The 27,461-nt window shown below is 41.3% G+C and overlaps 1 protein-coding gene across 1 annotated transcript in view; it reads right to left on the bottom strand.

The window, feature by feature from the left end:
• The window catches only part of TMEM236 (transmembrane protein 236), a 48,559-nt gene that overhangs the window by 3,819 nt on the left and 17,279 nt on the right, over nucleotides 1-27,461 (bottom strand). The window contains exon 3 of the mRNA XM_019933518.3: nucleotides 21,161-21,290. Within this exon, the coding sequence (XP_019789077.1) occupies nucleotides 21,161-21,290 (130 nt within the window). The remainder of the gene's footprint in view (nucleotides 1-21,160; nucleotides 21,291-27,461) is intronic.

The following is a 27,461-nucleotide window of genomic DNA, read 5'->3' as shown; positions in this document are numbered from 1 at the left end:
GCTGGTCAACATGTCAGGCATCTGAATGAGTAGGGCATTTCCTCATTAACATCATAAAGTGAGTGAGTGTGTGTGTGTGTGTGTGTGAGACAGAGAGAGAGAGACAGAGAGACAGAGAGAGAGAAAGGGAATGTGTGTGGCTGTCTGTATACACATGGGTGTTGAGGTTGGGGTTATGAAGGAAGCTCAAATCGCAGAACTTACTAACTGTTGATAGTATGATTTTTCTACATGAAAGGACTAGCACATTATTTTCCAAATATTTGAACACTTAAGCACCGTTTTCATTGCTAAGGAATTTCTCAGGTCTTGACAAAGCTGACTCAGCAAATGTGCTGAGCTGCCACATTACTTGATAAGACAAAATTTAAAGGGAGTCATTAGATGGAATAGCTCTAAAGGTTAAAGACACAAAGTCAATAAAAGTTGCTGAGATGTACTGAGCTGAAGTGAAAACATTTTAAAACAAATAAGTTATTATGATTAATGACTAATAAAAGGCTTGCTTACTATAAGTAGGAGTTGTTTAAAGGACAAACCTCAGTTTTCTTTCTATACAATTAATTATTTTTAAATTTTAAGTGTGAATTGAGTATATTTATCAAGTAAAAAATAAATTCTTGATGAGATATTATTTGCTTGTGGTATGAATCATTCATAAATAAATGTTAGGAACCATAACCCTTAGAAACTTCCTTATCAAACTTAGATGTCACAGTGGCATGAGTAGGAATCTTTTTTTTTTAACTGGAATATAATTGATTTATAATGTTTTGTCAATTCAGGTGTACAGCAAAGTGATTCAGTTTTATATATATATATATATATTCATTCCTTTTCAGATTCTTTTCCCATATAGGTTATTACAGAATATTGAGTAGAGTTCCCTGTGCTCTAGTAGGTCCCTGTGCTCAGTAGGTCCTTGTTAGTTATCTATTTTATATACAGTAGTGTGTATCTGTTAATCCCAATTTCATAATTTATCCCTTCCCCCTATGTTTCCCCTTTGGTAACCGTAAGTTTGATTTTGAGATCTGTGAGTCTGTTTCTGTTTTGTAAATAAGTTCATTTGTGTTGTTTTTAAAATTAGATTCCACACATAAGTGATATCATATGACAATGGAATATTACTCAGCCATAAAAAATAATTTATAAAAAAGAAAAAAATAATGCCACTTGCAGCAACATGGATGGACCTAGAGATTATCATACTTAATGAAGTAAGGCAGACAGAGAAAGGAATCATTCTGATAAATTACATTCAAGAGAGAAAAATATATGCTAATTACTATTATTTTAACAATCATAATATCATCTGTTTTTAAACTCAGATGCTCACTTGCATCAATTGTATCTCTTACTTTACCAAAAAAAAAATCAATATAGAAAATACGTTTCTTAGAGTGTGTCAAGTCTTAGAGCACTCTCCTTCACCTCTCGTAGTAGATCAAGGTGTTCAAATGAAGATCCAAATTCCTTTGTCAATATGAGGAACAAAGCATATAATTTGGGCTTTTGAGGATGACTGCAAATTCAGCATTGTTTCAAAGCCAGGAAGTGCAATCTAAGAAGTGACACAATAACATTTTTTAAACAGTCATTGGGAGTCGTAATATCTGAGGATAAGAGCTGTTGGTACAAACAACGAATTCTTAGCTAGGGTTCATTTTTAATGAAATACAAAAGCCCTAATCCATGTGTATTTGGTAAAATCAGCCTCATATTTCTCCACGGCTCATTAGGGACTAGTTTAGATTTGGGGACTAGTTTAGGGTCTCTGCTGTCCTCTTTCCAAGTAAGAAGCATTATAACTATGAGCTGGAAAGCTCTGCTGGCCTCCCAAAGGGCAGGGTAGAGCTGAGGACGTCAAGAATTCATTTGGTCATTAGAACAGACCAGCAAGTTTATCCTCCAGTCACATAAACATTCATGTATTCAATACTATTCCCTTCGGCTCCATGATTAGTTTCCCTCCAAATTATTATTTTTAAAATTTCCACTTATAGCTGGAATTCTTTTTATTGTTGCTGTTAGTTGTCAGGGCTTCTATTTGAGGAAAATTATATTTACTTGTACAAAATCTGTAAAAGATATCAACACAAGAGAGCAATCTACTCACTTCCTTAAAGGCTCACGTTGCCCTGTAAAAAGTAGAGGACTTCCCTGGTCCGCCTGCCAATGCAGGGGACATGGGTTCGAACCCTGGTCCAGGAAGATCCCACATGCTGTGGAGCAACTAAGCCTGTGTGCTGCAACTACTGAGCCTACTCTCTAGAGTCCAAGAGCCACAAGTACTGAGCCAGTGTGCCACAACTACTGAAGCTCGTGCACCTAGAAGCCTAGGTGCTTCTAGGTGCACGAGCACGCAACAAGAGAAGCCACTGCAATGAGAAGTCCACGCACCACAATGAAGAGTAGCCCCCACTCGCCACAACTAGAGGAAGCCTGTGCACAGCAATGAAGACCCAAAACAGCCAAAACCTTAATTAATTAATTAATTTTAAAAGAAAGAAATACAACACATAAAAAATAAAAAGTAAAAATAGCAGGCCTGCTGCGTAGTTCCCCACAGCTTATGCCAGCCGCCAAAACAACTTTATATCCTCACCGTGCACGCCAAATAAATAAGGAAATGCAATTTTTTTTTTTTTTTTTTTGCGGTACGTGGGCCTCTCACTGCTGTGGCCTCTCCCGTTGCAGAGCACAGGCTCCGGATGCACAGGCTCAGCGGCCATGGCCCACGGGCCCAGCCGCTCCGCGGCATGTGGGATCTTCCTGGACCGGGGCACGAACCCGCGTCCCCTGCATCGCCAGGCGGACTCTCAACCACTGCGCCACCAGGGAAGCCCAGGAAATGCAATTTTGATAACAGATAAATGTTTAAGTAGGTAACTCACACCTCTTTTGCTTTATTATTTCTTCATAGTGATGTATTTCTATCTCTAACTTGTTCCCCAAAAGTTTTAGATCACTTACAGGGAAAGTGTAAGTACAACGTAACAAATCAGTAGTGAGGAATTTTCTAGAGTGACATGTATTCCTCTTGCAAAGAGAAAAAGAAAGCAATAAAAGTTATTTAAATAAAAAGAGAGCAAAAGGAGAGAGAAGAATCAGAAAAAAGGGCACCTAAAAACAAAACAGGAATGATGCTACTAAAAATGAACTTTTAAAATGAAATCAACATTTTAATTTTATTCATTCAAACATTTCACTGTATAAAGGCAACTTGGAAAAGGAAATCTCAGCTTAGGGGTAAAATGGCCTTTTTGAAGGGGAAGTGGGCTGGACTCAAGTGCCAACAGCAGGCGAGTGCTAGGTAGCGCCGTTAGTAGGGGGACAGGCTTCAAAACTGCCTCTCCAAACAACAGCTTCAAAACTGCTCCTGACAGGGACTTCCCTGGTGGTCCAGTGGTTAAGACTTCACCTTCCACTGCAGGGGGCACAGGTTCGATCCCTGGTTGGGGAGCTAAGATCCCAACATGGCGTGGCCAAAAGACTGCACCTGATGTTGGTTAAGGGCTAGAACACTTGGACACCCAAGCTGTCTGCTGTCAGCAGACACATTGTAGAGTGCTGTTCCAAGCTTAGGCTGGGCAATGAGAATGATGCAGCGGATAATGTCCCTGCCTTCACCACTCCGCCCCCTGGATCTGGGAAGTGACAGTTAAGCAGAGACTGAAGAATAAATAGGAATGAATTATGTGAGAAATGGAGAAAGGAAATTTCCAGGTGTTAGGAAGAGTAGGTGTAAAGCTCCTTCAGCTAAAATGAGCTGAAAGGAGGAGAGTGTGGTGAGGGGCTGGTGGGGGGCAAGAGAGGGAAGAAGAGGAGAGAAGTTAAGACTTACTAAGTGTCTTCTCCATACCAGGTGCCCTTCTAAGCCCTTTCTATGCATCCATTCACTTCATCCTTAGAAAAACTCTATGATGTGGCTAACAAAGGGGAAAGGTGTGGGGGGAGATAAATTGGGAATATGAGATTAACAGATACAAACTACTGTATATAAAACAGATAAGCAGTAAGGATTTACCATAGAGCACAGGGAACTATATTCAACACCTTGTAATAACCTATTATGGAAAAGAATCTGAAATATATACAATATATATAACTGAATCACTTTGCTATATACCTGAAACTAACACAATATTATAAATCAACTATACTTCAATATAATAATAATAATAATAAACCTCTATGATGTAGATACTATTATGTTCCCATTTTAAAGATGAGTAAACTGAGGCAGAGGGAGATTAAGGATTGTTTCCAGGGTCACACAGCGAGCAAGGAGAGGGATGGAGCGTGAACCTCAGACCCTTAAGAACTAGACAAAACTGTCCGTGGCAAAGCCAGCTGATGTGGAGCTAATGGGCCACGATAAACGTTTCGGACTTGATTCTAAGTTTATTCTAAGTTCACCAAAGATGAGGACAATGCAGGGCACGGGAGCTAGAGAGGACCTGGGGGTTCATCAAAGAGGCTCTTGAGGCCGTCAAGGCAGCTGATGTGAAATGAGGTTGTTATTCAACTCACAGCAACCAGAAGATCAAATTAAAGACTCATTCAGAAAAAGTATGACTAGTCTTGATGCACAGTCCCTGAAATCAATTTTTCCCTGAGAGGAAAATGGTCTAGAGAAAGAAAACTGCTAATGATTTAAATATAACATGCTGAGACAAAAAAAAAAAAAAATCAGGAATAGAAGAAAAGTCACAGTCTTATGAAAAAAATTTTAAAAACATATGAAGCACACAAAGCACTTTCAGTCAAAGTACTTTTAGAGATTAAAAAAATAATGAGGACCTTCAAGATGGCGGAGGAGTAAAATGTGTAAATCACCTTCCTCCCCAAAATACATCTACATGTGGAACAACTCCTACAGAACACCTACTGAACGCTGGCAGAAGACCTCAGACCTCCCAAAAGGCAAGAAACCCCCCACGTACCTGGGTTGGGCAAAAGGAAAAAGAATAAACAGACACAAAAGGATAGGGATGGGACCTGCACTGGTGGGAGGGAGCTGTGAAGGAGGAAAGGTTTCCACACACTAGGAGGCCCTTCGCGGGCGGAGGCTGCGGGTGGCGGAGGGGGAAGCTCAGAACCGCGGAGGAGAGCGCAGCAATAGGGGTGAGGAGGGCAAAGCGGGGAGATTCCCGCACGGAGGATCGGTGCCGACCAGCACTCACCAGCCCGAGAGGCTTGTCTGCTCACCCGCCGGGGCGGGCGGGGCTGGGAGCTGAGACTCGGGCTTCGGTCAGAGCACAGAGAGGGGACTGGGGTTGGCGGCATGAACACAGCCTGCAGGGGGTTAGTGCGCCACGGCTGGCCGGGAGGGAGTCCGGGGAAAAGTCTGGACCTGCCGCAGAGACAAGAGACCAGTGTTTCCTGGTGCGCGGGAGAGGGGATTAAGAGCGCTGCTTAAAGGAGCTCCAGAGACGGGTGCGAACCGCGGCTAAAAGCGCGGACCCCAGAGACGGGCATGAAACGCTAAGGCTGCTGCCGCCACCAAGAAGCCTGTGTGCGAGCACAGGTCACTATCCACAACCCCCTTCCGCGGAGCCTGTGCAGCCCGCCACTGCCAGGGTCCCGGGATCCAGGGACAACTTCCCCGGGAGAACGCACGGAGCGCCTCAGGCTGGTGCAATGTCGCTCCAGCCTCTGCCGCCGCAGGCCCGCCCCGCACTCCATGCCCACCAAACTTGGACCTGCCCACCAGAAAGACAAGATCCAGCCTCATCCACCAGAACAAAGGCACCAGTCCCCTCCACGAGGGAGCCTATACAACGCACTGAACCAACCTTACCCACTGGGGGCAGACACCAAAAACAACAGGAACTATGAACCTGCAGGCAGTGAAGAGGAGACCCCCAATCACAGTAAGTTAAGCAAAATGAGAAGACAGAGAAACATGCAGCAGATGAAGGAGCAAGGTAAAAACCCACCAGACCAAACAAATGAAGAGGAAATAGGCAGTCTACCTGAAAAATAATTCAGAGTAATGATAGTAAGGATGATCCGAAATCTTGGAAATACAATGGAGAAAATACAAGAAATGTTTAACAAGGACCTAGAAGAACTAAAGAACAAACAAACAATGACGAACAACACAATAAACGAAAGTAAAAATTCTCTAGAAGGAATCAATAGCAGACTAACTGAGGCAGAAGAACAGATTAGTGACTTGGAGGATAAAATACTGGCAATAACTACCTCAGAGCAAAATAAAGAAAAAGAATGAAAAGAATTGAGGACACTCTCAGAGACCTCTGGGACAATATTAAATGCACCAGCATTCAAATTATAGGGGTCCTAGAAGAAGAAGAGAAAAAGAAAGGGACTGAGAAAATATTTGAAGAGTTGAAAACTTCCCTAGTATGGGAGAGGAAATAGTCAATCAAGTCTAGGAAGTGCAGAGAGTCCCATACAGGATAAATCCAAGGAGACACATGCTAAGACATATATTAGTCAAACTATCAAAAATTAAAGACAAAGAACAATATTAAAAGCAGCACAGGAAAAGCAACAAATAACATACAAGGGAAACCCCATAAGGTGAACAGCTGATCTTTCAGCAGAAGCTTTGCAAGCCGGAAGGGAGTGGCAGGACATACTTAAAGTGATGAAAGGGAAAAAGCTGCAATGAGATTACTCTACCAAGCAAGGATCTCATTCAGATTGGACAGAGAAATTAAAACCTTTCCAGACAAACAAAAGAAGAGAATTCAGCACCACCAAACCAGCTTTAAAACAAATGCTAATGGAACTTCTCTAGGCAGCAAACACAGAGTAGGAAAACACCTACAATAACAAACCCAAAACTATTAAGAAAACGGTAATAGGAACATAACATATCGATAACTACCTTAAATGTAATTGCATTAAATACTCCAATGGATGGATGGATACAAAAACAAGACCCATATATATGCTGTCTACAAGTGACCCACTTCAGACCTAGGGACACATACAGACTGAAAGTGAGGGGATGGAAAAAGATATTCCATGCAAATGCAAATCAAAAGCAGGCTGGAGTAGCAATTCTCGTATCAGACAAAATAGACTTTAAAATAAAGACTATTATAAGAGACAAAGAAGGACACTACATAATGATCAAGGGATCAATCCAAGAAGATATAACAACTGTAAATATTTATGCACCCAACACAGGAGCACCTCAATACATAAGGCAAATGCTAACAGCCATAAAAGGGGAAATCGACAGTAACACAATCATGGAAGGGGACTTTAACACCCCACTTTCACCAATGGACAGATCAAACAAAATGAAAATAAATAAGGAAACACAAGATTTAAATGATACATTAAACAAGATGGACTTAATTGATATTTATAGGACATTCCATCCAAAAACAGCAGAATACACTTTCTTCTCAAGCGCTCATGGAACATTCTCCAGGATAGATCATATCTTGGGTCACAAATCAAGCCTTGGTAATTTTAAGAAAAGTGAAATCGTATCAAGCATCTTTTCTGACCACAACGCTATGAGACTAGATATCAATTACAGGGAAAAAAACCTGTAAAAACTACAAACATATGGAAGCTAAACAATATGCTACTAAATAACCAAGAGATCACTGAAGAAATCAAAGAGGAAATCAAAAAATACCTAGAAACAACTGACAATGAAAACACGATGACCCAAAACCTGTGGGATGCAGCAAAAGCAGTTCTAAGAGGGAAGTTTATAGCAATACAATCCTACCTCAAGAAACAAGAAACATCTCAAATAAACAACCTAACCTTACACCTAAAGCAATTAGAGACAGGAGAACAAAAAACCCCAAAGTTAGCAGAAGGAAAGAAATCATGAAGATCAGATCAGAAATAAATGAAAAAGAAATAAAGGAAATGATAGCAAAGATAGCAATAAATGATAGCAATAAAACTAAAAGCTGGTTCTTTGAGAAGATAAACAAAATTCATAAACCATTAGCCAGACTCATCAAGAAAAAAAGGGAGAAGACTCAAATCAACAGAATTAGAAATGAAAACGGAGAAGTAACAACAGACACTGCAGAAATACAAAAGATCATGAGATTACTACAAGCAACTATAGGCCAATAAAATGGACAACCTGGAAGAAATGGACAAATTCTTAGAAAAGCACAACCTTCCGAGACTGAACCAGGAAGAAAGAGAAAATATAAACAGACCAATCACAAGCACTGAAATTGAAACTGTGATTAAAAATCTTCCAACAAACTAAAACCCAGGACCAGATGGCTTCACAGGCGAATTCTATCAATCATTTAGAGAAGAGCTAACACCCATCCTTCTCAAACTCTTCCAAAATATAGCAGAGGGAGGAACACTCCCAAATGCCTTCTACGAGGCCACCATCACCTTGATACCAAAACCAGACAAGGATGTCACAAAGAAAGAAAACTACAGGCCAATATCACTGATGAACATAGATGCGAAAATCCTCAATAAATATTAGCAAACAATGCAGCAGCACATTAAAAGGATCATACACCATGATCAAGTGGGGTTTATCACAGGAATGCAAGGATTCTTCAGTATATGCAAATTAACCAATGTGATACTCCATATTAACAAACTGAAGGATAAAAACCATATGATCATCTCAATAGATGCAGAAAAAGCTTTTGACAAAATTCAACACCTATTTATGATAAAAACCCTGCAGAAAGTAGGCATAGAGGGAACCTACCTCAACATAATAAACGCCATATATGACAAACCCACAGCCAACATCATTCTCAATGGTGAAAAACTGAAACCATTTCCACTAAGATCAGGAAAAAGGCAAGGTTGCACACTCTCATCACTATTATTCAACATAGCTTTGGAAGTTTTAGACATAGCAATCAGACACAAAAAAGAAATAAAAGGAATCCAAACTGGAAAAGAAGAAGTAAAACTGTCACTGTTTGCAGATGAGATAATAGTATACATAGAGAATCCTAAAGATGATACCAGAAAACTACTAGAACTAATCAATGAATTTGGTAGAGTTGCAGGATACAAAATTAATGCACAGAAATCTCTTGCATTCCTATACACTAATGATGAAAAATCTGAAAGATAAATTAAGGAAACACTCCCATTTACCACTGCATCAAAAAGAATAAGATACCTAGGAATAACCTACCTAAGGAGACAAAAGACCTGTACTCAGAAAACTATAAGACATGATGAAAGAAATTAAAGATGATACAAACAGATGGAGAGATATACCATGTTCTTGGATTGGAAGAATCAACACTGTGAAAATGACTCTACTACCCAAAGCAATCTACAGATTCAATGCAATCCCTGTCAAACTACCACTGGCATTTTTCACAGAACTAGAACAAAAATTTCACAATTTGTATGGAAACACAAAACACCCCGAATAGCCAAAGCAATCTTGAGAAAGAAAAACAGAGCTGGAGGGATCAGGCTCCCTGACTTCAGACTATACTACAAAGCTACAGTAATCAAGACAGTATGGCACTGCCACAAAAACAGAAATATAGATCAGTGGAACAGGACAGAAAGCCCAGAGATAAATCCATGCACATATGGTCACCCTATCTTTGATAAAGGAGGCAAGAATATGCAATGGAAAATGAAAACCTCTTCAATAAGTGGTGCTGTAAAAGAATGAAATTAAAACACTCTCTAACACCATACACAAAAATAAACTCAAAATGGATTAAAGACCTAAATGTAAGGCCAGATACTATAAAACTCTTAGAGGAAAACATATGCAGAACACTCTATGACATAAATCACAGCAAGATCTTTTTTGACCCACCTCCTAGAGAAATGGAAATAAAAACAAAATAAACAAATGGGACCTAATGAAACTTAAAAGCTTTTGCACAGGAAAGGAAACCATAAACAAGATGAAACGACAACCCTCAGAGTGGGAGAAAATATTTGCAAATGAAACAACTGACAAAAGATTAATCTCTAAAATATACAAGCAGCTCACTATCAAAAACACAAACAACCCAATCCAAAAATGGGCAAAAGACCTAAACAGACATTTCTCCAAAGAAGATATACAGATTGCCAACAAACACATGAAAGGATGTTTAACATCACTAATCATTAGAGAAATGCAAATCAAAACTACAATGAGGTATCACCTCACACCAGTCAGAATGGCCATCATCAACAAGTCTATAAACAATAACTGCTGGAGTGGGTGTGGAGAAAAGGGAACCCTCTTGCACTGTTGGTGGGAATGTAAATTGATACAGCCACTATGGAGAACAGTATGGAGTTTCCTTAAAAAACGAAAAATAGAACTACCATACGACCCAGCAATTCCACTCCTGGGCATATACCCTGAGAAAACCATAATTCAAAAAAAGTCATATACCACAATGCTCATTGCAGCTCTGTTTACAATAGCCAGGACATGGAAGCAACCTAAGTGTCCATCATTGGATGAATGGATAAAGAAGATGTGGCACATATATACAATGGAATATTACTCAGCCATAAAAGGAAACAAAATTGAGTTATTTGTAGTGAGGTGGATGGACCTAGAGTCTGTCATACAGAGTGAAGTAAGTCAGAAGAAGAAAAACAAATACTGTATGTTAACACATATATATGGAATCTAAAAATAAATAAATAATGGTTCTGAAGAACCTAGGGGCAGGACAGGAATAGAGACGCAGATGTAGAGAATGGACTTGAGGACACAGGGAGGGGGAACGGTAAGCTGGGACAAAGTGAGAGAGTGGCATGGACATATGTACACTACCAAATGTAAAATAGCTAGTGGGAAGTAGCCGCATAACACAGGGAGATCAACAGGGTGCTTTGTGACCACCTAGATTGCTGGGATAGGGAGGGTGGGAGGGAGACGCAAGAAGGAGGAGATATGGGGATATATGTATATGTATAGCTGATTCACTTTGTTATACAGCAGAAACTAACAATGTAAAGCAGTTATACTCCAATAAAGATGTTTAAAAAAATAAAACAAATATACAAATAAATAATAAAATACACTCCATCTAAAATAAACACTTTGATACTCTTAAGTGTTTAAAATGCAAATTACAAACATTGTTATTTTCACCGTCTCCACTGACTAAACTCGCTGACCTGTGTCTATATACAGTTTCCTTTGAGGAGCACGTCTGAGGTTGGGAAGACAAGTAACGTCACTGCCAAGTAATAATGACAAAACCCCGCGCCGACCTCCCAGCATGGTTATGATGAAGGATTGAGTCAACATTTGTAAAGCATTTAAAATAGTGCGTGACACAGAGAAACAGCCCTATGTGCATTAAATAATTGTTTTAAATGAATTAGAAGAGAATAGAAAATAGAATGCAGTAACAGTGATTACAGTTAAACTTTGGTTATAGTTACACTGCTACCCAGTATCCCATATATCAGGGGAGGTCAAAACTTTGGAGACATAGTGTCAAACTAACAGAGACTAATTCTTAGGTTTGCCTATTCACAAAGAAATATGCTACTGCACAGATATACCCTATGCAGGCAGAGACAGCTTGCACCAGCTGATAGCCATGTGTACCTCTTCTCAACTCCGTGATCAGTGCTCAGCGATACCACCTTGGTATCTGTAAATTGGTCACTGTGAGAGTATTCACCCCGGAAAAAAATTGGCAAATGCTACAAATCAGGGCTTCCCCACCACCCCCACCCGGAGAGACGGTTGTTTAAACACTGACCAGCATACTACTCTCTGTGCTCAAAACTGTATGCACGGTTTCATCAAATAATAATAACTAATAATACTAATGAATTCAACCTATCATCAGTTCTGCAAGACTTCTTGGGCATACATTCTCAGTTGTGAGACAATTGTGACAACTTTCTTTACAAAAGGCATTGTATTGTGATCTGGTAAATTCAAAAGCCCTCAGATTCAGTTCCAGTTCCCTGCTAGGCATTGCATAAATCTGACAAGAAATAAATTCATTTCTGAATTTTAGGCAATAGGAAATTCTACGGGAATTCTTTTGTCTGAGGACACGGCAGGAAGGCTTGGTAGTTTAAAGACCATCTTTCCCGCTAATACTAGACACGAATTGCTAAAAACTGACAATATTATCGATTCTTAAAAATTCCATTTGTTAAGGTTGAGAAAACTTTCTTCATTTTCTAATCTTCAGCTTTTCATTTGGGATATTCTGGTCCTTCTCCTCTTTGATATGTGTTTATATCAGAGAATGTAGTTAATTTATTTTTTTCCCTTTTTTAAAACATCTTTATTGGAGTATAATTGCTTTACATTGTCGTGTTAGTTTCTGCTGTATAACAAAGTGAATCAGCTATACGTATACATCTATCCCCATATCTCCTCCCTCTTGCGTCTCCCTCCCACCCTCCCTATCCCACCCTCTAGGTGGTCACAAAGCACTGAGCTGATCTCCCTGTGCTATGCGGCTGCTTCCCACTAGCTACCTATTTTACATTTGGTAGTGTATATATGTTCATGCCACTCTCTCACTTCGTCCCAGCTTACCCTTCCCCTTCCCTGTGTCCTCAAGTCCATTCTCTACGTCTGCGTCTCTATTCCTGTCCTGCCCCTAGGTTCTTCAGAAACATTTTTTTTGTGTGTAGATTTTATATGTATGTGTTAGCATACAGTATTTGTTCTTGAGAGAATGTAATTTAATTTACAGTACATAAGTAGAAAACTTATTTTTCTACATTTATATTAATATAGTATGTATACTATAATAATGATAATATGAATTATGCTAACAATGTAATAAGTATATTATATATAATATGCATTAATATATACAATAAATAATTCTAGATTTCTAAGTGGTTTGAAATTCCTCTACTAGTTAAGTGCTTGGATATAGACCAGAGCTAGAACCCCCAGTGTGAGCCCAATCAGGGTGACAAAAATGGACACATGTGGGAATGAGCTTGATCTGTGGCCTTCCGAGCCCTTACCTCAGTTTTAATCATAGGTATTTGTTAGTGTCCTTCAGAAACGTGGTACCACACCCACTAGACAGTGAGCTCCATGCAATGGGGGCTCTGCTTGTTTTCACCCATCACTTCACTCCCAGAGCCTAGTGGAGTGTCTGGTATGGAACAGATCCTCCATAAAGATTTGCTGCATAAAAGATTGGAGGAATTCCTGTTCCAGAGACTATGAGCATGATGGAGCCATGCGCATTCTGGAGGAAAAAAGAAAAATCTGCACTAAGGCAGGTAAGCCAAAGCGTGAAAACCAGGCTGAATAATACCCGCCCTCCCCCCAACCCCGGTCCCCATGCTCTCAATCCCCTCCCATCACAGGAAGACTTGGGAATCCTGCACAGACTATCCTCTGGCCTGGGTGCTAGATGGAGCCCTTTAAGCGAGACCACGGACTGATTAGGTAAAGAAGCCCTAAAAGGCATTTGGAGCTCCTGGCAGCGCAGCCTGGGGACCGTGCAGCTCAACGGTAAGGGAAGACCGCTGGCTGTGGGCCCAGCAGAGTGCGCGCATGCGCGGCACAGCGCCTGCACAGCCCCTGGACTCGGGCCGGCATCCCCAGGGGTGCCAGGGGTGGCTCAAGGGATTCAAAAGCCTCCCGGGCACTGGCGGCAGTAGGAGGCACCAGGCAGGGGATGAAAGCGCCGATGCGTGGTTCCCAGAAGAGAGCGTTTGTGAGTTCATAGGAAGCATACTTTGGAGCAGGGGTCCCCAGCAGCCGGGCCACAGACGGGTACAGGTCCTCGGCCTGTTAGGAACCGGGCCGCACAGCAGGAGGGGAGCGGCGGGCGAGCGAGGGAAGCTTCATCTGCCGCCCCCCATGGGGCAGTGGAAAAATTGTCTTCCACAAAACCGGTCCCTGGTGCCAAAAAGGTTGGGGACCGCTGCTTTAGAACATCCATCCCACCTGAAAAGGGGGGACTTGGGGGCCTAAAATCACCTGTGAAAGCAGAGTCTGAGCAAACTGGTGTCCCTATGCACTGGACCCTACCACTGATGTATACACGATGCAAACAAAAGGCTGTCTGGCCACCAGCTCAACAACCTGTGTCACTCTCTTCAATCCTGCGCAAGGAAATCAAGATACTGAAAATCAGTGACCTATGCCTTTAATTTCTTGCTGGAGCCATAAAATTTTGTTGCTATTATAAAGTAATGCATGCTGAATTCTTTAGGTTCCCTTACTCTTAGAGTCCTCGAAAATATTTATTTTGAAAATATCTTGCAATTCTCAAAAATCTCACTTTATGTATTAAAATTGTTCACACATTTTATTACCTCCCTAGGAAAAAATTAACAATTAAATGCCAAATTGTTACAATCGTGGAAAGCTGTCCTAATTAAAGGGAGTCCTAACTCAGTCTGCCTCCCTAGGAAAAAATTAACAATTAAATGCCAAATTGTTACAATCATGGAAAGCTGTCCTAATTAAAGGGAGTCCTAACTCACTTCTGGCAGCACCTGATGCCCCATGCCTTTTGACACAGGGACCCACTGCAGTCCAGTTTCTGGCTCGGTCTACACTGTCCTAATCCTGACAGCTGGTCTCTCTGTAGAAGGTATAAATCAGAAATTCTACCCTTCTCTCACTCTCAGTCCGGTAAATGGCTACTTGCTTCTTGAGAAGGGGAAAAAATCCTAGAGCTGACATACTTTCCTGAAACTTCCTTCTTCTAAATAGCAAAGGGAGGGTTTAAAAGGAAATCCTCCCCCTTCTTGGCATGGCCGCAAACACAGTGTTCCTCACACGTACTCTCTAGCCACATTGCAAAACACTTATGGAAACCCAGCTCACATACTGGGCTCAGACTGTATGATAAGCTTTTTCTGAAAAAGAAGCAAAGGGGGACTCAAAACGCCATTCATTTTATTCAGAGAAAAGTAGTGTCTCCCCCTTTTTTTTTCTTTTACCTTCTGTGATGTCTCTTACATTCAAGTTGGTTACAGAGTGATGAGTTCCATTCCAAGGAAATCTGGAAAGGAGGTTCCTTTAGGAATTTGGATTTCATCTCTCGGCTTTTAACTTGTTTTTTGTCTCAGTTCCTAATGTATAATTAAAGGCTCTCAATCAAGGTGGGCATCAGAATTGCTTGGAGAACTTAAAAAAAATTACAGGTGCCAGCCTTAAAACCTTGCATATCCTTGAGCCCGAGGTCGCACACGGAGGCATTTCACCTAAAGAAAAAATCGTCTGTGCTGCCAAAGTCCCTGCAGCACTTGGTTCAAGTCTCTGAGGCTACACGGAAGGAACTGGAGTAGGGCCACTGAGAGCAGATTTAGTTGAAAACCTTACGCTGCACCTGTTCCTGATGTGTTGACGGAAACCGCCTCCTCTGCAGAGCTATGATGGTTTCTACTCAAACAGCCTGTCCATCTCACTTCTAGCCAGTCACGTCTGACTATGCAGATAGCCCTAATATAGCCAAACCATCTTGCCACCCCCTTGGTACAACCCCCTGCGACCCCCTCTGTGTTTGTCCTCATGAGCAGCCAGTCCATAATTGTGCCTTTCTTCTGGCAAGCGCTGTTGCCAAGGAGTCTGGGCATGTGCGGATGCTCAGGGTCTTCTGAGGACACTGTCTATGGTCATCATCCTGACATCATTCGGCTGCCGCCCAGCAGCAGTTAACTCTGTCCCCAGCCTCTGCTTGGCTAGTTACCTCGCACAGTGGCTGATGGCTCCCATACACAGCACAGGGTCCCTGTAAACATAGACCCCCTGCACCATCCACACTTGTGTCCTCTAACCTGGCTTGTCTCCCCTGCCCAACTCAAACAAACACCACCTTACTCATTTTAACCACATCCTTGTCCTTTTCTTCTCAACCCTTCTCACTTCCGAACAAGTCATTAACAGTCGTGTTTACAATAGCTCAAAACTAGGGGGAAAATCTAGTTGTCCAACAATAAGTTAATAAGTCATGGCTCCTTAATACATGGAAATATTTTTCAGCCAACGAATGATGCAGTAGAAGATGTAATAACAAGAATAATCTCCACCTTTTTTTTTTTGCGGTACGCGGACCTCTCACTGCTGTGGCCTCTCCCGTTGCGGAGCACAGGCTCCAGATGTGCAGGCTCAGCGGCCATGGCTCACGGGCCCAGCCGCTCCGCGGCATGTGGGATCTTCCCGGACCAGGGCACGAACCCGTGTCCCCTGCATCGGCAGGCGGACTCTCAACCACTGCGCCACCAGGGAAGCCCAATATCCACCATTTTTTAACAAGAATGATACCCACCACACATTGTTGAGGAAAAAAAAGTTATAAAGTAGGTTTTCTTAAGAACACCCATCAAGATGCTATCAGTTATAGATCTCTAGTGTGTAGAACTCTGGTTGATTTCCATTTTCTTCTTTTTTGTTTATGTCTATTTGATAATCCTTAAATAAATATGTGTTATTTTGGAGAAACAGAAAACATGGGAAATTTTAAAAATTCAAAAGTGGAATGTTAAAAATGTTACCTGGTTTTTATATGTGTTGGGCCTCAAACCTGTGTGTACTCCACCGGGATGATCCAGCTCTGTCTGCAAAGCTGAATTGCACTGTATTAGATGGGATTGGATTGCGTTGCATCGTCTCATCCCCCAGAGCAGCAACGATCACAAGACCTTGGAGGGGGTCACATTTTTTTCTAGACTGTGCGGTGTCATCATGGGACTAATGGCTGGAGATGCTGAGAATTGGCTGGATATAGGTACAGCCAACAACTCTAAATGAGGTCCTACATTGATTTGCAGACATTTAGAAGAAGCACTTTTTCCAATGAAATCTTACATAAAACGCTAACTCCTAAACAAACAAAAGCTGTGTTTCTCTGGTTGAAGTAGGAATTGGGGCATCCAGAGACCCCAGTTCAGCCTCCCCCTCCTGCTCTCCCCACCTCCAGAAGATCTTTACAGCTTTGGAGGTTTCCAAATTGACTATTTGAAAAGCAAACAGTAGCTGGTCTTAAGAAGGCAACTTCCGGGGGATTCCCTGGTGGCGCAGTGGTTGAGAGTCCGCCTGCCGATGCAGGGCACATGGGTTCGTGGCCCGGTCCGGGAAGATCCCACATGCCGCGGAGCAGCTGGGCCCATGAGACATGGTCGCTGAGCCTGCACTCCGGAGCCTGTGCTCCGCAACGGGAGAGGCCACAACAGTGAGAGGCCTGCGTACCACAAAAAAAAGAGAAGGCAACTTCCGTTCCAGCGCTAGGTTTGCCTACTCAGGGTGAGAAATGCAGCCGAAGTTATTTTTGCCTCCCAAACATGCCCGCTTATTACATGGACACCTGAGTTTCTAGAGACCCAACCTTCCTTCTGTGGAGAAAGCTTTCTTCACCATGTCTGCCTACAAACTCGTACAAATTCCAGGTATTCCCCTTAGTCTTTTCTGACCTCCAGCACCTTAGATAAAATGAAGTTTGCCGTCACCTGGGGCCCTACAGTACTTCAACCACGATACGCTATTATACCGCTTTGTAATATGGTGCCCAAGCTGGGTTCATGCTACTCTAATAAGTCCTGCAGGGAGAACTGAAAACTCACTTCCTAACCACAGACTCCCTTATATGTCTGTCTGCAGTCACTGGTTTATATGGGAGTTAAGGAATCTTGGTGGGGGCAGGGAGGAGAATCTAACGGTGACCATGATTTGGGGTTCAGACAGTAAAGGTGAGGCTGATGTAAGGACAAACTATGAGGCTCCTCAGAAAAAAAGCCACTCCCAAAGAAGAAGGAGTCTAGCTCTACCAGAATCAGCCATAACATCTAGTGGCAGGAGAGGAAACAGTGGTTTCCAGTGGATTGAATGGCCATTACTTGAAATCATTAAAGCCCAGACAGTCTGTGATTCCATATACATTCTGGGGATAAAAGCGTTGTGTTTCTAAGTGAAAATAGCTATTCCATGACTCTGTGTGGGACTTCTCTAGGAACGTAGAACTCAGGGGAGGGAAGTCAATACTCCAATGGCAGGGGAAAGGTAATCAATTCAAAACACCAGCAGAACATCAAGCAATATCCCAGAGGCAAGAAACAGCAGTAACTAAGGGTGTTTGGAGCAGAGTCGAGCAGGGGTGGTGGGAAAATAGCACACGAAGTTGTTTGAACATGAGAAAGACAGCTGAGAGGAAAGTAGGGGCAAGAGGATATTCAACAGTCTAGACCAACAAATGAGACCACGGGAGACCCATATAGGGTCTCATTTAAAAGTGGGAGAGAGGGGCTTCCCTGGTGGCACAGTGGTTAAGAATCCGCCTGCCAATGCAGGGGACATGGGTTCGAGCCCTGGTCCAGGAAGATCCCACATGCCACGGAGCAACTAAGCCTGTGCACCACAACTACTGAGCCTGCGCTCTAGAGCCTGCGAGCCACAACTACTGAGCCCACGGGCCACAACTACTGGAGCCCGTGTTCTGCAATGAGAGGCCACCACAATGAGAACCCGCACACCACAACTAAGAGTAGCCCCCGCTTGCTGCAACTAGAGAGAGCGCACGCGCAGCAACGAAGACCCAAAACGCAGCCAAAAAAATTAAAACAGGGGAGAGAGAACAATATGGGAGAGGAAGAGAAATGGAGGTCCAGTCACTAACAGGTTGGGACTGAGCTAGCAAAATTCAGATGGAAATGTAAAAGTGTGTTCATTTGTACCCACATACTAGTAAGAGTGGGGGACATGCAGGCTATATATTGTATTCTTATTATTTATTCCCATGACCGGGATTTGACACTATTAGGTGCTATGTGCATCTGTGAGATTGCCATGCCTCAGAGATCTGTGTTCCAAAAAATATTCCCAAGTGAGCCCCAGTCTATGGGAAATGATCCACTTAAATGTTACGGCTTGGTAATCACTCGATACTTAGGTATTTCAACTGGTAGTATGAAGTAGCAGAAAGGATTCTTTGGGCCACGAAAGATTGTTTTAAGCATATGTCAAATATAGAACTTTTATTTTTAAATTTAGAAAAAGAAAAACTATACAAAGATCAAACTTTGGTAGCTTGGAATTAAGACAGTATAGTTAGGAGGGATTGTGGGGGAGGATGGACTGGGAGCATGGGATGAGCAGATGCAAACTGTTATATAGAGAACGGACAAACAACAAGGCCCTACTGTAGAGCACAGGGAACTCTATTCAATATGCTGTAATAAACCATAATGGAAAAGAATATATAAAAAAAGAATGTTTATATATGTACAACTGAACCCCTTTGCTGTACAGCAGAAATTAACACAGCATTGTAAATCAACTGTACTTCAAGGTAGGGTAGTGCAAGTGTGTCCATAAATCCAAGCATTGCAGAGTACCTTAGTTTCATCTGGCATAAAGTGAAAACTTCTATAAGTTGACTAGTATGGATGCATGTCAAACTATCTGGATAGCAAAGAAGAGAATGTACTTCTTTCTCAACATTTTCTAAAGGGACACAAATTATTCTAAACTTTGCTGTCACACACCCTTACCCTACTGCTTTGATTCTGAGGTAGCACATGCAGTGAAACCGTATTTATAGCGTACTTGCTTATATTCAGATTTACGTATTATGTTTATGAGTTTATGTATTAATTTACGTTCCAGAGGATAAATGAGAATACCCCATTGGTTAAAAATTCACACAATTGATTTTATTAGTATGCCTGTTAAAATGAGTATAGGAGACGAATTGAGTTCAAAGTCTGCACAAAAATTAAATACACATATAATTAATATTTACAAAGGTATTTTGAATGAATGCTAGTATGTTAAAGTGTGATTTTATTAAACGGTGGCGCTATTTAACCAGACATTAGCCTTCCTAAGTTTGAGCAGAGAAGAAAAAGCTCAAGAAAGAGGCACTTCAACTAAGAAGCAGCAATTGAACAAGATGTTCTAGAGTCTTCTCCCCAAGACTGACTTCTTCCTTGAGGTTCTCTTATTTTGATTCTCTTTTCATCACTACTTCTGAATACAAAGAAAATGCCCCTTTAAAAATCCAACTCATCACTTAAAATATAAAACGCCAATAAATGATTCCCAAAAATATACATGTGCATTTTTTAAAAGAGAATTTTCACTAAAAACGTAGCAACTTCACATTAACATGGAAAATACAGACTCATTAAAAACAGTCCAATTTCAAAATGGGCTTGTCATTAAGCAGTCCACAGAAGTAGTAAAGGGTTTGGCGATTCCCAAATATCCTCAGTTTAAGACAAATACACTTGTCTGTGGAGGGCAGATGTACCTCGGGAGTACCTTTTCTTCAACAGACTCATTGGCTGCCATCTTATCTACCTTGTCACCTGTGTTATGTTAAACTTAACAGTCTATCATCTGCCACCCAAGGGCAAAGTGCAAAATATGAAGCTCAGAGTCTCAGGTTTCCTGGTGGCCTCCAACTCAGTTTTGCTTTTCAATCTGAGGAGCAAGAGTGACTGGAGGGGTGATGGCTCATAAGAAATGAGTCTAGTGCTTTCCTTCCTGGTTGTAGTAGTCGCCCTATTACCCCAAAGCGTTCTCCTATGACTCACTCAATTTCTCCCATCCACTCCGTCAGGGAATGATTAACAAAACCTACCCATTTCAAATGCAAAATGTTTGCCATACAATAACCATACCATGCAAATATTGTAAATCAAACACAGATACCATCACATAAAATTAAATGAAAGTTGAGGGAATTTTTGACTGACCGAACAAAATATTCAATTAACAAAATAGTTTTTTTAAAGGCCAACCAATATTTAGTTTCAACTGCTCCCTTTGGAAGAATGTGGCATATCTTGGTTTTGAGTATGATCTTTAGCTTTTTGACAATCCACGATTAAAAACACAGAAATCTCTAGGACGTATCTGCAGCAGTCATATTAATTCCTGTATCAAAGGTATGCAGACTAAACTCTCTATTCATCTCAACTTAAGGTTTTGAGAGAGTTCCTAAAAATACAAATCTATAATAATTGACTTAGGTAATTTTCATGTTAGAATAAACATTAAAGATTTAGTATTAAATATTTAGTAACTTTATCCATTTGTCAGTACTATCAAAATCAAAAAAGAATAACTGTATAGCTACAATTACATTTGGATATCTTCATTTGTAATCTTCTATCTGTAATCTTAGCTCTTAAAATATATCATTAAACATGTCAACAGACAAGAGTGGGAGAAAGGTGAACTATATGTGAAACTTTAAAAAATATTTGTATTTAAAAGAATACTTACTCTTTTGCCTCCCTCTAAGAGGATATGTCCTGAGTTTTTCAATAATATCAACCATGATCAAGCAGGTCAGAACCAAAGAGACTGGCAGGTCAGGTAACATATCAGTGGAATCATTAATATTCTTTTGAACCTGTTTTCAGAAAACCATTTAGAAGCATTAAATTTTTGTACTTTCTTTGTTCACAATTCTTTGCAGATTTGAAAGCAGTGCTAAATTAATTATACATACATTTACTAAAAGACTAGAAGCTTGGTTTTCAGCTTTTTAGGTGCTCAACCCCACAAGGTTTTGAACCATTTCTAAAGATGTAATAAGGGTTCATATCAATGGAAGAGCTTTCAGTTAAAGACAGAGCTTGGTAAATGTGCATAAAAAGTTAACAGTAGGCTCCTGGAATAGTGGAATGGGGAATCTCTCCCAACCCAACCGCTAAGCAGAGCCTCTGAGAGTCCTAGCTCAAAGAGCTAGGGGGGCAAACATTAGAGTGTTGGGTCTTCCAAGAAGAGAGAGCTGGGTAAACCCAGCTCGGCTTTGGAGCACTTCCTTCAACTGTTTAAGGTATCTACAAAAAAGGCTATGACAAACATCATGTTAATGGTGATATGTTAAGAGTTTTCCCTCTGAGATCAAGAATAAGACAAAGGTTACACCATGACCATTTCTATTCAACACTGTACTAGAGGTCCTAGCCAGTGTAACAAGGCAAGAGAAAGAAATAAACAGTGGAAGTATTGGAAAGAAAAACACACTGTCATTATTCATAGACTATATGATTATAAATGGGGAAAATCTCCACAAAATGGATAAATTATTCCTACACACCAAAAACAAAGAGTTAGAAAATAAGATTTTAAAAAATGATAAAATTTGATACAATCTCAATGAAAATTCCAACTTTTCTGTGGAAAATGACAAGCTGATTCTAAAATGAACATGAGAGACGAGGGGAAGATGGCGGAAGTAAGACGCGGAGATCATCTTCCTCCCCACAGATACACCAGAAATACACCTACACATGGAACAACTCCTACAGAACACCTACTGAATGCTGGCAGAAGACCTCTGATATCCCAAAAGGCTAGAAAGTCCACACAGAGACAAAAGAATAGGGACGGGACCCACACCAGAGGGAGGGAGCTGTGAAGGAGTAAAGGTTTCCACACACTAGGAGCCCCTTCGCGGGCAGAGACTGCGGGTGGCGGAGGGGGGAAGCTTCGCAGCCGCGGAGGAGAGCACAGCCACAGGGGTGCGGAAGGCAAAGCGGAGAGATTCCCGCACAGAGGATCGGTGCCGACCGGCACTCACCAGCCCGAGAGGCTTGTCTGCTCACCCGCCAGGGGCGGGCGGGGCTGGGAGCTGAGCCTCGGGCTTCGGTCGGAGCGCAGGAAGAGGACTGGCGGCATGAACACAGCCTGCAGGGGGTTAGTGCGCCACGGCTGGCCGGGAGGGAGTCCGGGAAAAGTCTGGAGCTGCTGAAGAGGCAAGAGACTTTTTCTTCCTTCTTTGTTTCCTGGTGCGCGAGGAGAGGGGATTAAGAGCGCTGCTTAAAGGAGCTCCATAGACGGGCGCGAGCCGCGGCTAACAGCGCGGACCCCAGAGACCCTTCCGGGGAGCCTGTGCAGCCCGCCACCGCCAGGGTCCCAGGATCCAGGGACAACTTTCCCGGGAGAACGCACAGCACGCCTCAGTCTGCTGCAACGTCATGCTGGCCTCTGCCGCCGCAGGGCCGCCCCGCACTCCGTGCCCCTCCCTCCCCCCGCCTGAGTGAGCCAGAGCCACCAAATCAGCTGCTCCTTTAACCCCGTCCTGTCTGAGCGAAGAACAGACGCCCTCCGGCGACCTACATGCAGAGGGAGGGCCAAATCCAAAGCTGAGCCCCGGGAGATGTGAGAACAAAGAAGAGAAAGGGAAATCTCTCCCAGCAGCCTCAGAAGCAGCGGATTAAAGCTCCACAGTCAACTTGATGTACCTGCATCTGTGGAATACCTGAATAGACAACGAATCATCGCAAATTGAGGAGGTGGACTGTGGGAGCAAGATTTATGATTTCTTCCCCTTTTCCTCTTTTTGTGAGTGTGTATGTGTATGCTTCTGTGTGAGATTTTGTCTGTATAGCTTTGCTTCCACAATTTGTCCTAGGGTTCTATCTGTCCGATTTTTTTTTTTTCTTAAAAATTATTTTTTCTTAATATTTTTTATTTTAATAACTTTATCTTTCTTTCCTTTCCTTTTCTTTCTTTCTTCCTTTCTTCCCTTCCTTCCTTCCTTCCTTTCTCTCTCTCTCTCTCTCCCTCCCTCCCTCCCTCCCTCCTCTCTCTCTCTGTCTTTCTTTCTTTCTTTCTTTCTTTCTTTCTACATTTTCTCCCTTTTATTCTGAGCCATGTGGATGAAAGGCTCTTGGTGCTGCAGCCAGGAGTCAGTGCTGTGCCTCTGAGGTGGGACAGCAAACTTCAGGACACTGGTCCACAAGACACCTCCCAGCTCCACATAATATCAAATGGCGAAAATCTCCCAAAGATCTCCGTCTCAACACCAGCACCCAGCTTCACTCAACGACCAGCAAGCTACAGTGCTGGACATCCTATGCCAAACAACTAGCAAGACAGGAACACAACCCCACCCATTAGCAGAGAGGCTGCCTAAAATCATAATAAGTCCACAGACACCCCAAAACACACCACCAGACGTGGACCTGCCCACCAGAACGACAAGATCCAGCCTCAACCACCAGAACACAGGCACTAGTCCCCTCCACCAGGAAGCCTACACAACCCACTGAACCAACCTTAGCCACTGGGGACAGACACCAAAAACAACGGGAACTACGAACCTGCAGCCTGCAAAAAGGAGACCCCAAACACAGTAAGATAAGCAAAATGAGAAGACACAAAAACACACTGCAGATGAAGGAGCAAGGTAAAAACCCACCAGACCTAACAAATGAAGAGGAAATAGGCAGTCTTCCTGAAAAAGAATTCAGAATAATGATAGTAAAGATGATCCAAAATCTTGGAAATAGACTAGACAAAATGCAAGAAACATTTAACAAGGACCTAGAAGAACTAAAGATGAGACAAGCAATGATGAACAACACAATAAATGAAATTAAAAATACTCTAGATGGGATTAGTAGCATAATACCTGAGGCAGAAGAATGGATAAGTGACCTGGAAGATAAAATGGTGGAAATAACTACTGCAGAGCAGAATAAAGAAAAAAGAATGAAAAGAACTGAAGACAGTCTCAGAGACCTCAGGGACAACATTAAACACACCAACATTCGAATTATCGGGGTACCAGAAGAAGAAGAGAAACAGAAAGGGACTGAGAAAATATTTGAAGAGATTATAGTTGAAAACTTCCCTAATGTGGGAAAGGAAATAGTTAATCAAGTCTAGGAAGCACAGAGAGTCCCATACAGGATAAATACAAGGAGAAATACGCCAAGACACATATTAATCAAACTGTCAAAAATTAAATACAAAGAAATCATATTAAAAGCAGCAAGGGAAAAACAACAAATAACACACAAGGGAATCCCCATAAAGTTAACTGCTGATCTCTCAGCAGAAACCCTACAAGCCAGAAGGCAGTGGCAGGACATACTGAAAGTGATGAAGGAGAAAAACCTGCAACCAAGATTACTCTACCCAGCAAGGATCTCATTCAGATTTGATGGAGAAATTAAAACCTTTACAGACAAGCAAAAGCTGAGAGAGTTCAGCACCACCAAACCAGCTTTACAACAAATGTTAAAGGAACTTCTCTAGGCAAGAAACACAAGGGAAGGAAAAGACCAATCATAACGAACCCAAAACAATTTAGAAAAAGGGAATAGGAACATACATATCGATAATTACCTTAAATGTAAATGGACTAAATGCTCCCACCAAAAGACACAGATTGGCAAAATGGATAAAAAAACAAGACCCATATCTTTGCTGTCTACAAGAGACCCACTTCAGACCTAGAGACACATACAGACTGATAGTAAGGGGATGGAAAAAGATATTCCATGCAAATGGAAACCAAAAGAAAGCTGGAGTAGCAATTCTCATATCAGACAAAACAGACTTTAAAATAAAGACTATTAGAAGAGACAAAGAAGGAAACTACATAATGATCAAGGGATCGATCCAAGAAGAAGATATAACAATTGTAAATATTTATGCACCCGACATAGGAGCACCTCAATACATAAGGCAAATACTAACAGGCATAAAAGGGGAAACCGACAGTAACACATTCATAGTAGGGGACTTTAACACCCCACTTTCACCAATGGACAGATCATCCAAAATGAAAATAAATAAGGAAACACAAGCTTTAAATGATACATTAAACAAGATGGACTTAATTGATATTTATAGGACATTCCATCCAAAAACAACAAAACACACTTTCTTCTCAAGTGCTCATGGAACATTCTCCACGATAGATCATATCTTGGGTCACAAATCAAGCCTTGGTAAAATTAAGATAATTGAAATTGTATCAAGTATCTTTTCTGACCACAACGCCATGAGACTAGATATCAATTACAGGAAAAGATCTGTAAAAATTACAAACACATGGAGGCTCAACAATACACTACTTAATAATGAAGTGATCACTGAAGAAATCAAAGAGGAAATAAAAACATACCTAGAAACAAATGACAATGGAGACACAACGACCCAAAACCTATGGGATGCAGCAAAAGCAGTTCTAAGAAGGAAGTTTATAGCAATACAAGCCCACGTTAAGAAGCAGGAAACATCTCGAATAAACAACCTAACGTTGCACCTAAAGCAATTGGAGAAGAAGAAAAAAACCCCCAAAGTCAGCAGAAGGAAAGAAATCATAAAAATCAGATCAGAAATAAATGAAAAAGAAATGAAGGAAACAATAGCAAAGACCAATAAACTAAAAGCTGGTTCTTTGAAAAGATAAACCAAATAGATAAACCATTAGCCAGACTCATCAAGAAAAAAAGGGAGAAGACTCAAATCAATAGAATTAGAAATGAAAAAGGAGAAGTAACAACTGACTCTGCAGAAATACAAAAGATCATGAGAGATTACCACTGGCAACTCTATGCCAATAAAATGGACAACCTGGAAGAAATGGACAAATTCTTAGAAATGCAAAACCTGCCAAGACTGAATCAGGAAGAAATAGAAAATATGAACAGACCAATCACAAGCACTGAAATTGAAACTGTGATTAAAAATCTTCCAACAAACAAAAGCCCAGGACCAGATGGCTTCACAGGCGAATTCTATCAAACATTTAGAGAAGAGCTAACACCCATCCTTCTCAAACTCTTCCAAAATATAGCAGAGGGAGGAACACTCCCAAATGCCTTCTACGAGGCCACCATCACCTTGATACCAAAACCAGACAAGGATGTCACAAAGAAAGAAAACTACAGGCCAATATCATTGATGAACATAGATGCAAAAATCCTCAACAAAATACTAGCAGACAGACTCCTACAGCACATTAAAAGGATCATACACCATGATCAAGTGGGGTTTATTCCAGGAATGCAAGGATTCTTCAGTATATGCAAATCTATCAATGTGATAAACCATATTAACAAATTGAAGGAGAAAACCATATGATCATCTCAATAGATGCAGAGAAAGCTTTTGACAAAATTCAACACCGATTTATGATAATAACCCTGCAGAAAGTAGGCATAGACGGAACTTTCCTCAACATAATAAAGGCCATATATGACAAGCCCACAGCCAACATCATCCTCAATGGTGAAAAACTGAAAGCATTTCCACTAAGATCAGGAACAAGACAAGGCTGCCCACTCTCACCACTCTTATTCAACATAGTTATGGAAGTTTTAGCCACAGCAATCAGAGAACAAAAGGAAATAAAAGGAATCCAAATCGGAAAAGAAGAAGTAAAGCTGTCACTGTTTGCAGATGACATGATACTATACATAGAGAATCCTAAAGATGCTACCAGAAAACTACTAGGGATAATCAATAAATTTGGTAAAGTAGCAGGATACAAAATTAATGCACAGAAATCTCTTGCATTCCTATACACTAATGATGAAAAATCTGAAAGTGAAATCAAGAAAACACTCCCATTTACCATTGCAACAAAAAGAATAAAATATCTAGGAATAAACCTACCTAAGGAGACAAAAGACCTGTATTCAGAAAATTATAAGACACTGATGAAAGAAATTAAAGATGATACAAATAGATGGAGAGATATACCATGTTCTTGGATTGGAAGCATCAACATTGTGAAAATGACTCTACTACCCAAAGCAATCTATAGATTCAATGC

Source organism: Tursiops truncatus, chromosome 2 (assembly GCF_011762595.2).
Source record: "Tursiops truncatus isolate mTurTru1 chromosome 2, mTurTru1.mat.Y, whole genome shotgun sequence".
Taxonomy (NCBI): Eukaryota; Metazoa; Chordata; class Mammalia; order Artiodactyla; family Delphinidae; genus Tursiops; species Tursiops truncatus.
The sequence above is the reverse complement of the archived record's forward strand: the minus strand, read 5'-3'. Positions and strand labels throughout refer to the sequence as shown.